At 25.5% G+C, this 12,662-nt stretch overlaps 1 protein-coding gene across 3 annotated transcripts in view; it reads right to left on the minus strand.

Annotated features, from left to right (window-relative positions):
* Window positions 1–7,500: 7,500 nt before the first annotated feature.
* The window catches only part of LOC145835150 (cilia- and flagella-associated protein 65-like), a 34,394-nt gene continuing 29,232 nt past the window's right edge, over window positions 7,501–12,662 (minus strand). For 2 of the 3 annotated variants that reach the window (XM_082942702.1, XM_082942699.1), the window contains exons 35-43: window positions 12,145–12,262; window positions 11,651–11,722; window positions 9,940–10,035; window positions 9,680–9,769; window positions 9,459–9,530; window positions 9,275–9,352; window positions 8,628–8,749; window positions 8,153–8,308; window positions 7,501–7,863 (exon numbers count right to left, since the gene is read on the minus strand). In XM_082942702.1, the coding sequence (XP_082798828.1) occupies window positions 7,740–7,863; window positions 8,153–8,308; window positions 8,628–8,749; window positions 9,275–9,352; window positions 9,459–9,530; window positions 9,680–9,769; window positions 9,940–10,035; window positions 11,651–11,722; window positions 12,145–12,262 (928 nt within the window). In that variant the 3' untranslated portion in view covers window positions 7,501–7,739. The remainder of the gene's footprint in view (window positions 7,864–8,152; window positions 8,309–8,627; window positions 8,750–9,274; window positions 9,353–9,458; window positions 9,531–9,679; window positions 9,770–9,939; window positions 10,036–11,650; window positions 11,723–12,144; window positions 12,263–12,662) is intronic. The other variant, XM_082942700.1, reaches the window with a different exon arrangement.

Here is a 12,662-nt window from a genome sequence, read left to right on the forward strand (position 1 = left end):
TTAAGTTGCACAATATACTTAAATATTTTATAATTAGGCATATTCTAAAATTACTTACCCATAGATTGAAAAATTAAGAAAGAATGAACAGATTATTTTACATATTATGAAATAAAACATCATTGCTGATTTAGTTTGAGGAAGTTTGACCGACTGGTTGATTATCTCACATGAAAAGTGGTTTTATCAATAGCCTCTGTTAATGCAGTAAAATTATTAATTTCAATGCTAAAAAATATTATAAGCGAGTTAGTTGTAAAGTTAAAATTTTAATTTTAAACTTTATAAACTATATGTTTCGTAGTAGATTACCATGAAATAGTATTTGACTTGGAATAGTCTTTGAAAAACTAAACCTTAATCCTAACAAAATTTTTCTTTAAATTAAACAAAAAAAAATTAAAGGTTTTACAGATAATTTTGTGAACAGAAAGTGATCAATTAAAAAAAACTGTTATTAGATTAAAATTTTGTTTTGTAACTGTAGCAGTCTTTTCGATGTCTTATTTAATTCTGTTCAAAAACTAATTTGTTTTTTAGCTATCAACCTATTATAATTTAACAGAGGAAAATAGTAATAAAATAATGCTAGGGTTGAACTATTAAAATAAAAAACACACTTTAATTGGCAAAATATTTTGAATTAAGATAAAACAGTTGTACTAATAGTTTAAAATTCTGTAATATATAGATTTTTTAACAATGTAGTCATTTCAAATAGAGACCTCAAATCTATACTCTTTTTAAGTCAAAAAATCTTTTTTGAAATAGAAGCTTTAATGGTTATCAAAATTTATTATTTATACAGATTATACAAGTAATAACAAAAGTCTTCCAAATAAATATATTTCAAAAAAATATTTTCTTTACTATGTTATAAAAACTTTTAGTGTAATGTAAAACGACAAATATAAACTAAAAAATTAACCAAACATAACTATTAAAAACTTTAAAACATAAACCACTCAATAAATACAGTAGACTTCCGCTTGAGTTTGCATTTTGAACAAAATCAAAAAGTGCGAACTAAAGAATGAATTATCATTTTTATTACAAAATGGCAAATTTCAATATGTTATAATTCAATAATGTTATGAATAAACGTAAAACCCGCTAAAAAATAAAATAAATAATCATAAAAAATAAGATAGATCTATATAAGCAATTAAGTATAATAAAAGTTTTGTTTTACTAATACTTAGTTAGTTATACACTTTATTTAAGTAAAATTAAAATTGCACTTTTTTTTGGGTAAAAAGTACGAACTCAAGAGAAAGTCTAACGTAATTAATATTCGTTAGACTTTAAGCAAACCTGTTGTAGAATAAATAACTTAATAAAATTGATAATATAAAAAGAATACTTAAATACAATACAAACCAGGTTAAATAAGAAATATTTAAAAAAATCAAATAAATAAAAAACTTACATAAGGTAATGTCTGCTACTAAAGTCTAATCTAATGTGAAGGATGAGCTTCATGACTGCTTGCAAGTGTTTCTATATCTGCTTCTAAATCAGTCAAATAAAGCCTCAAGTCACCTCATTTACAAATATCTAGAATAGATCTTTTGCTCAAGATGTTGATAACTGTGCTGAAAGCTTTCTCAACAACATAGGTAGAAGGAAAAACTATAAACAACAATCTAACTTCCTTCCAAATGATTGGATACTTTTGGCTTAGTTTTTTTTTGAGTCCAAAAGTTTTCATATCGTTCTTTAGAAAAATTTACTTTAAGTTGAAGGTCAGTTTGTAAGTCTGAAAAAGTTTCCTGTAAGTCAACGTTTACTTCAAAAAGATCTGCTTCGAAGGAATCCATAATCCACTTCGGGACGTTTAGTTGAAAAACGTCAGTAAATCGTTTATCAATATCGCATTTAAACTGTTCTAGATGAGATGAAAATACTTCTACTTCATCTTCATTTATTTGAAGTTTTAAGTTTTCCAAACTTGCAAAACTCTGCATTCTTATCTACATGTTGTGAATAAAATCTATAATTTACGTAAATAAAACGGTCTTTTTTGGTTTAAGTTTTACCTCAGGGTCAAATATTTAATTGCAAGCTAAAACTAGTAAAATAACAAGATAATAAGGAAAAATTTTATGACTGCTAAAAATTCTAAAATCACCTCTCTTTCGCCCCCTTACTAAAATTCGCCCCCTGACTTACTAAAATCGCCCCTTTAAGCTTTGCAGATTAGAGGTAATACAATTGCAAGTTTTTTTGATTTATCTTACTAAATTTTTTTTTTGTTCTAGATAAATTCATGAACATCCAAGTATAATGCATCAAAGTTGCAGTAGGATTGAGTCCTTTCATAGTAAATAGGTTGGGAAATTTTCTAGTCAGCGGACTAGATTTACAAAAAAATAATTTATGCGACATGGACTATTTAAAAAAATCCTGGCAGGCAGTTTTACTTGTCATTTAATAAACACTAACGTGTACTAAAAATTAAACTAACAGCACATTTCAAAATTTAATGTTAGAAAAAGGGTTTTGCACAAGTAGTTTTGAAGCTATAAATTACGTCTCTGGCCATACTGTTCCAAATCCTAGTACAGCGTGATTGTAAATAACCAAAATGTTTTTTCGTACACCAGGTCCTTGGATTTGAGCGCTTTATGTACCAAATTACAAAGTTTACTGAACTGGGGTAAATCAGCTAAATTCGAAAATAGTATACTAAATAAGAACCACAAAATTTAAAACAACAGAGTTATCTATTCTCTTACTTATTCTGAGTTAAATCTAAAAAATAAGTTAAAATATAAGACAATAAACAGGGTTGCCACACAATCAGGGAAACTCAGGGAATTTTCAAGTTATAAAATATCTTAGGGAAACTCAGAAAATTTGGTTCTTTTTTTTAACTCAGGGCAGTTTTGGTTTTTTCTAAATTTTTTTAGATTTTTAAAATAATCTCAGGGAATTTTTTTTCTAGATTTAGAATGAGATTTAGTTAATCCAGTTTCAATATCTTGTTCAAAAAAGTTAATTTTATTTAATTTTTGTGTTTATTTATAAATTTTTAGCCTTGCGGCTAGATCTTCAATATTCTTAGAATTAACATTGTAATGTTCTAATAAATAGTAAAATTTTAAAGGATGGAAAATCTCAGGGAAGTTTAAGGTTACTCAGGAAAGTTTTTGGTCACTCACGAAAGATTTTTTGACTCAAAGAGTGGCAACCCTGAATAAAAGTGTTTAGATTCCAAGAACTAAAAGGTTGGTGTACCCAATGGCGATAATGTATGACACAGTGCTTTATAAACTTTTTTTAAGTACTACAAGAATATGGAAACTTGTTTGTTAAAACTGAAAACTAATTAGACAAAGCATTGCTAGTTTGTCTAAACCATTGGTCTGCAAGGTAATCAAAATCTGTACACCCTAAATTGCAAAATTAAAACTTTGTATGCCACAGTGTGCGAAAATTTAGAAAAAGCTCCAAGTTTCTCGTAATGTATAGTGCAGGGTTTCCTAAAAAAATCTCAAAAATCAATCAAAAAATTTGCCTAAGACCTTTGTTTTTTTAATTTTAGCTCTACATCATCAAGTCTAGAATATCTAGTGTAAGTTTCAAAAGTTTAAGATAGTATTTCTTGAGCTTCATGCACCCCAAAATAAATTTCGTGTGCAGTGGTGCACAGAAACCACTGGTCTAAACCACACCTATTTAAAACGGATTTAACTGTATTTTTGTAAAAGATGGAAAAATATCACAATTTTTTTCTACTGCACAGCTAAAAGTTGTTATTAAAACTAAGCTGTTGAAAACACGAAACAAATTGAACGTCATTTTTATCAAGTTTATATGTTAATACTAAAAAGTAAAACTAAAAACAAATAAGATTTTAAACTTACAAAAAGTAAGAAAATTACTAGTTTTCGTTTTCACAAAAAAAAATCATTAAATATAAACACAAGTTAAATTTTGTCTGTAGTGTATCATGTATATTTATTTGTTTAAATGCTAGTGAAAATTATAGATAAAACAATTAAAATCGTCCAAGCGCATGACACTTAAAATGAAAATAAGTAAGATTTGATCAGAATTATTATATAATTAACACATAAATTACAAACAACGCGAAGTTTGTTTAGAAGTGTAAAAATTAAAAAAAAAAGTCATATGTTGAAAACCAGCAGAATTAAAAACTGTAACAAAAACTTCTGAAATAGTACACAACTAAAAGTTAAAAGGTATAATTGCTTTTGATGAAAAATTCTATTTTCAGCAGAAAGTAAGGATATATCTAAAAGTTTTTGTATTTAATAAACTTTTTTTCAAGTAGAGAAATTATGAAAACTAATACAATTTAATATGTAGTGTTTGTAAAATAAAAAAAAAAATATATTAGTCAATTTTTAAATAGTGTTTTTAGATGTTATATTATTAATATATACATTCTATATTCTATTTATTTCTATAGTTTATAGTAATAAAATACATTCTTTTAGTTCAGGGTTCGGCAACATGTGGCCCGCGGGCCGCATGCGGCATACGAGAATTTTTTCATTTTTTATGGGGTGCAGCCCGCAAAAAGTAATTCTGTGGCCTGCGAGCATGTTGATCTGGCACACTAAAAATTTTATTATAAGTTGATTTTTTGGCCCAAGTTCTGTTTTTTGAATTATTCCATACATTGTCCCTTATATAGAATACTCTACTACTTTTACCGCTTAAACTTAAAAATTTAAAAAGACAGATTGTACATTTATGATTTTTTCTTCACAGTAGAAACATTAGGGTCTTTCCTGCTTCTATTGATCTAAAGCTTCTGTTAAGATACTTTTCATCTTGCTTGGGCTATTCTTGGTTTTTGTAAGTTTTTAAACTAGTACTTATTGAATAGTTTTTGTTTATGCACAATTTAGTACTTTTCAATGTAATCTTAATCTTTCACAGTATTTAAATAAAAAGGTACTTCTTTAATCACACTAAGTATTTTGTTGAATAATTAATTTATTTGTAACTTTTCATTAAATAAAATTTTCACTGCATTTGATAATTTATTTATAAAAAAACATTAAAACATCATTATAAATAAAAAATAATATAAAATCAATTATTTTACTTTTTTCAAGTATAAAAAAGTAAAAAAAATGTATTATTAATTGTCATGTATATTAAGGTCAAAGGAGGGAAGCACATTTTTTACATGTTGATTTTATTTTACAGATCTTTAACTAAGCTAACAGTTACTTTTTACCGCAAAAATCGCAATTTTATCTTTTAATAATAAGCCCTATATGCATATATTACTGAGACTGAAGTATTAGAATGATTAAAACTAAGTAATTTTAAATGTCTGACTGAAATTAAAACTGCGACCCCGAGCATGATTCACATTCGAAATCTTGCCCCCGAGTACCTCCAGTCTGCCGACCGGTGCTTTAGTTAGTCGTTTTTCGTTATAAAAGTGATAAAGTTTTACAATTTCAGCTATCCCTAACAAATAAGTCTAAAAATTTGAAATCACGGGGGAGTTTTCTGCTTTGAATTTAAAAAAATTATATTTCTTTAAAAAAAAGGTGTAATTAAATTTATTTGAAAGTTTGATTTCCTTATTACGTACTAAAAATAGGTTTACAGGAATATTTAAAAAATTTAATGTTACCAACATTTTTTTAGTAAAATAAAATTTATGGAATTTAAAAGTATAAATTTTTATGCTAATAAACTTATAATTCTATACAAGAGGGTAGTTATGGTAGTTTATGACTATTTAAAAGAAAGTATATTGCAACCTAGACGATTTTTTTGATTAAAAGTGTATTTTTTTGCTTTAAACCTATCAGAATCTTTTTTTTAACTTAAAAAACTTTTTTTGCAAATATTGTAAAAATTCTTATGTTTTAGAAGCATTTTTTTTGACCTAAATTCTGCAAGCAACAGTACGATTATAGATCTAATCTCTATAAGTTGTCATAAATGTTTTGTTCTAGTTTGTCGCTTATTTTATTTATTGCTTTTATTGTTTGTACGTATGCTTATCTTAGTTAAGTTTATTATATAAATTAAATAACTATAAATTGTTAATCTATCTCTCATTTACTTTGCGTAGTATATTAATTTTGTATTTTTTGATAAAACCTAAAACTGTTTACTTACTCAAAATTTAATTTTAAAGTTAGTCGCTAACAGTAGTAATTTATAAAAATTAGCTGAAATATATCTAACATGTGTTTGATCAATAACACGTTTTTGAATGAATTGTATCTCAAGCTTTTGGATAAAATCTGCATTTAAAAACAATAATAATTAAATTTTAATATGAGCAAGTTTATAAATAGTCTGTTAACACTAAAACTGATAAGTTTTGCACTACGTCTGTTATAACAAGTGATTCACTCTTAGAAGGAACATATTTTCCTTTTAGAAGGATTTAAAATTGGTTACTTTCCTCCCAATGTTATTTACAAACACATACAAATATAATTATCTCCTGGTGACCAAAGCACCCGCCCTTACCAATAACTGTAAACCTATATTGTATAAGCTGAATGATTTATTTTTCATGCAGAAGTATTTCTCATCTGGAAGACACAATGGACAAAAATTTAGATTATAAACTGTGTACTATTTATTTGTTAAAAAAGCTTGTATTTTTTTTTGTTATGCTTGTTGTAAATTTAATTATTCTTAATTTCTGTCAGTTTAATAAACTTACCAGTTTTATCTAATATATTGTGAAGTAGTTTTATTCTAAAACCATTTGCAACTATTGGACTATAGTTTTTTATAAAGCAAACTAGTACTATTTTTTAATTTTTCTTATTAAAGTTTAAACTAAAGCATATTGTTTAAATTTGTGAAAATTAATAAGTATCGTCAATCCACCTAAAAAAAAACTTTGAAAACCATTGACATTATCGTAAAAAATTTATGAAATAATTACTACAAATTAATCTGTTTCATAAAACGGATAAACTAGCAGGACACGTCTTTAAAGCAGTGTTTATCAAACTCTTCTTTACACACTTAATAAAACACACGCTTTGAATAACAATGCTTAGAGCTTCTCTTTCAAGCATGTTAGTTTTTAAAAAAAAATAGATCTTAAATTTCAGATACTTTTTTTAAAAGACGAATACTGTATCTAAGTTTTGTTAAACTCAGATTTGTACATTTAAATTTAATAAGCACGACCATCAACAACAATCCTTGCGATAACCTGCGATCTAAATTCGTCCTCATCAGGTTGACATAGTCACGATTAATCGTTGTATCAATAAAACGCATAAACAAAAAGGTCCAAGAATAGTCTACTATTTTTTAATACTATAGTTAAATTTAATAAAAGTTATAGCATAAAGACTGACTTTAACTATATTTATTGCTTAAATACAGGCTTAAGTTTAGATAGTATTCACTAAGTAAGTAGACCTTTAGAAGTATAGATAGTTTTTTGTTAAAAAATTTAAAAAAAAAGCTATATCCCGGTGATTTATGACTGTAGTATAAGTTACAGTTAAAAAAAAAATCAATATGTTTTAACAGGTACTGAAAACTATAGTTTGCGTGGTACAGCTCTATTTTTAAAGCTAATTACTACATCTAAAAAAATAAAATCAGACTAACAAAACTAAATTTTGTGCTAAAAAACTACTACCAAACCTTAAAAACACAAAATTTATTACTGATTAAAGAAAAAATCATACATTTTGTATTGTTAAATAACAAACGCACAGTATTGAAATCACAGTAAGTAAAACGTAAACAATGACGTTCTATATGTCATAGTCGTCACATTCAAGTATGGGGTATTTGACGTTAAGATTGTTGCATTGAGGTGTGTTGTGGCTTGAAACACTTTTATCTTCCGATATACGAGTGCTGTAGTATGTTGATACCCTAGAAAAAATTAAATTAGTTATGTCTACTTTTTCTACAATATCTAAACAAAAAAATATTTCTACAATATTTAAAAAGTGTAAATATTTACACAAAATTTTTTAGATAAGTTAAAGTGTTAAAAAAAGATAAAAGAGACTGAAACAAAAAAAAATCATTGACTTTAATTGAATAAACAAACTAAATATACAAAACTTATTAAGAATATTCACAAAATTACAGTGTAGTCGTGATTACAAAATCAATAAATATTTTGTGATAAAAACATAAAGTTTAAAGCAAATTTAACCTGTTTCTATCGTTCTCATGATTTTTGTTAGCTGGCGGCAGGGCCACAACTCTGGGTCTGCTGGTCAACAAAACTTCCCCATGGACCGCTTCTTCCATTATATTAGCCAAAGTGTCAGCAAAAATATCTTCAATGTAGGAACCAAATTCTGGTAGGCTGACAAAAACGTATATGTAAGTACAAAATACATCTAGTCATAAAAAACGTGTAAAAGCAGTTTGTTGCACGTGAAACAAAAAATATTTTGAGATTTAAACTAATATAGTATTTCAACTTATCAAGCAATTAATGTATATTTAAAGCATAAATACTAAAGATTATTTTGATAATACTAAAAAAAATAATAATTTTAAAGCTTTTTTGAGAAGTTTATTTATAGGTAACATTTTATAGGTTACTGTTTAAAAGTAAGAAAAAAATTGTAAACGTTAAACAGGTTTTAAAGTTTAATATTTATACGAAAAAATTAACTAACGTCTTAATGACATCAGATATGAACTGATGCTTCGGTTTGTCATCGAGGACAAGTGGCTCATAATCAACACATTGCACGTTGTCAGGACAGAATGATTGAGAATGAATTGAAGAATGTTTCTCCTTGAAAAAGTATGTTTAAAAATATTAGTTTAAGCTTAATTTCTATTACTTCGAAGTTGCTACTAAAAACTTTGCTTTTAGTAAACAAAACAAAAGCAAATAAAAAGGTTTGAAAAAAGTAATCATGTTGCTAAGTTTTTAAAATAGAAGATTATTTTTTAATGCTAGAAGTTGTCAAACTCACAGCAATAATACACGGAATTGTTTAGCTAGTTCTTGATCATTAAGAAGTTTATAGTGTGAACTAATAAAAGCAATATTTTTATGTAAATAAAAAACTAATTGAACTTGTTAAATCAAGTAATAAATAATAAAATCCCGTTTGCAACCGAAACTTTCCAAACGTGGCGTATTAACAGGATTTGTATAGAACATAAAACAAAAGCAACTTACAGTGGATATGGAAAGAATAAAATAAATAAATAGATTTAGAAAAAAATACAACAAACCAGACTAAGATATTTTAAAATAAAAAACAATTTAAACATTCAATCATATAAACTATTGACTAAAAAATAAACTGACAACAGATTCCGTTGTGAGGAGAACATTCATCAACTTTGTCGAAGGGGGTCCAAGTTGCTGGACTGTGGTGAAATTCACCTGCAAATATAACAACTGTTTGACTAATAGTAGAGTTTTTAAAGCAATTTTGAATTAAATTTTCCGCTGTGATTTAAAATTATTAATAAGAAATATAAAAACTTACTTCTTCAGCCTTGATATTTGGGTCTTCATTTGTACTGTCACGCGATGCCTTTTTATCATCTTGTTTATTTTCCTAAATTAAAAACAAGTTTTCAACAAACTTAAAGATTTGAAGTGTTTTTTTTTGTTGTTATTAATTAGTACAGTACAGAGCTTTTTAATCTTAATGCTTACATCAAAAATTATATTAAAAACGAAAATTCTTTAACTGTTTTCACTTACTTTTTTGTTTGTTTTAGCATAATTTTTTTGATTTTTTCTCATTGACATTTTAACTTTGTCTTTTTTCTGTGAGCTGTGTCGTCTTGAATGCTAATAATGAAGAATAAACTTAAACTGTTGCAATTATAACTATTTCAGTTTTAAAGAGATAAAACTAAATCAAATTAAATTTAAAAAACTATAATTAGCGTATAAAGTTATAAAATCTATATTAAAATTCATTCAAGCTTGATCTTAGATATATATATATATATATATACCTCAAGCACAGGGGATATACTAGGTGATTTGCTGTACGCCGAAATGTTATCATTTTGGTTAATTGTTGTTGTTGATGCATTTCGACTAGCTGTATCCTGAATGTATCAAAACAAGTGCTGATAATAATTCTAGTTGTTTAAGTATTAATTAATAAAATCTTAATCAAACAAAAATTGTTCGAACTAGTGCAAATGATGTTTAGATCACGAAGTTTTTCAAATGAGCAGTGTTGTCACAACAAACAATTCAGTTGATCAAGAACTTTTTTCTAATATCAAAAAGCGTAGTAAACATAAATATTAATAGATTATTTCGACTAATATAATTTATTTTGGTACCTTACAAAATTAACTCGATTAGCATTCTCTGCTATTAATAACAAATGCAACAGTGCTACTGTATAATAAAAAAAACATTTAAAATTTTGACATCACTAAGAGATGATAGTTGTGACACTGATTATAACATACGAATGTATATTTATAATGCTCAAATTAAATTATTTTTTATTTTCAACAAACAGTCGATAGATTGCACGTCAAAAAAATTAAGTTAATAAGAAATATATACAAACGGATAAACATTTTTATAACTAGCATTAGGTTTTTAAAAATAGTTTGACACCTTTTTTGAACATTATAAAATTCTTTAAAAAAATATTCTGTTTTGCTTTTTTGTCACATACTATAAAACATTTTACAAATTTATATTTTGCATAAAATCTTATTTGTTTTTTGACTGTAAGGTATATTTTGATTCTTTTAATTTGTAACTTACATCTGAAAAATAATTTTAAGATTTAACTGTTATAATTTATTATTTATTATATATTTATTATTTAACTGTTGCGTTATAGTTTTAAATAAAATCAGTAGTTCTATGTGTTTTTGTCAGAGTAAAAATGATAAATCTCTAAAAAAAATAGAGACTTTAAAAACAAATAAAAACAAATTGTACAGTAATCTTCCTTTATTGTACCAACATATGTTTCTGTGTGTTAACGAATCAACACACTTCAACTGGGTTGTTTCAGTAATAAAAACCCAGTTGAAGTGTGTTGATTCGTTAACACACAGAAACATATGTTGGTACAATAAAGGAAGATTACTGTACAATTTGTTTTTATTTATATCCTAGTGAAGTTATTTTATTAGGATCTTTCGTTAGCAAACGATTAAACCTATATTTTGAACAGTTAGACTTCAAAAACATTCAAATAAAAATAAGTAATCCATTTATTTAGCAATTTTTAAATTTAATAAAGATATACAACTTTTTTTTTTTAAATTGAGTAAAAATAACCATAGTACTTATATAAAATTAACAAGTAATTTTCATTCAACTTATAAAATAAGATATTTACCAAAGAAAAGACATATTTTTCTCAAAAAATGTTTACTTATACTATTAAAATCTGAGAATTATCTTCCTAACATTCAAATGGTCAATAAACTAATTTATTTTACTAAGAAAATAAGTGAACTACAAAAAATATTTTCAGACACTATAAAAAAACATAATTTGATGAAAATTTGCATTGTTTACAATTATAAAGTGAAATAAAATTCAAATATTCTTCTATCATCTTAAAACACTTGAAAAATTTTACTTTTATATGAATGCTTACGTTTAGCTTAACAGTTTCGAAAAATTAAAACAACAAACAATTGTAACTTAAAGATTTTGGAGTTACATATGTCAACAACTAACTTTTGCAGTCAAAGAGTTTTCCACGGTGACCGGACCTTGAGCTTCCTGCTTCATTTTACCGTCATTTGTGAACTTAATTTAAATAGAAACTAAACTTTATCTGACAAGCTTAAAAATGTTGTTTTAAGTAATACTTATCGGTGCTTTAACTATTTCTAAAATTTTTAATAAATTTGTTAGTAATTTATAAGTTAATTATTTTACTTATTGCTTTTAATAAACTTAAAACTAGTTATACTGTGCATGCCTTATTTCATACAAATAAACTACCAATAGAATTTATAACATATACTTTTAATAATACAAAACTACCTAGAATTTAAACAAAGTCAAATAAAACATAATACTAAAATACATAGCATTCATGATAGTAAATAAAAAAAAGTAATTAAATATGTTTGTTTATAATAATGTTGTAGTTATAAGCATTAGAATTTCAGGTCAAATTAAAAAACACGTTTCGACTGAGCTTAATAAAAAAAAGTGCTACTTACTTGTCTGGTATGTTGCATACACAAAGGTATTGTCGATCTTATATTTGCAAACAGTGGTATTTGTTCTTTTGCTGTATCTTTTAATGATTCAATAACAGTCGGGTCTTCAATTATATTTCTAGAGTGTAAAAAAGTCGCTTAACAAATTAAACATAATGTAGTTTAGAAACAAAAACTAAGTTTAAAATAAAATGAAAAATAAATAATCCAGATAGTTTATTTTTACAGAGATGAAGAATATAAATTATTAGCAGTTTCAATAAGTAGAAGCTGATACTTTATTTATTTAAAATTTCCTTTTTTTATTCTAGAAAATTATAGTAACTAAATGAAATGCGAGGTAATCTATAAAATCAAAATATTAAACTTCGTATGAAGGATAAAAATGTAACTTCGTGAAAAGATTTATACAATCCTGTACTAGTTATTTACTAGTGAAAAAAAAAACAAATGAATTGAAAATAAACAATTGTAATGAATGATAGTTTTATAATATTTTTTTAAAAAACAGCACTATC

The sequence above is a fragment of the Thalia democratica genome, chromosome 4 (genome assembly GCF_965202585.1).
Source record: "Thalia democratica chromosome 4, ktThaDemo2.hap1.1, whole genome shotgun sequence".
Classification (NCBI taxonomy): Eukaryota; Metazoa; Chordata; class Thaliacea; order Salpida; family Salpidae; genus Thalia; species Thalia democratica.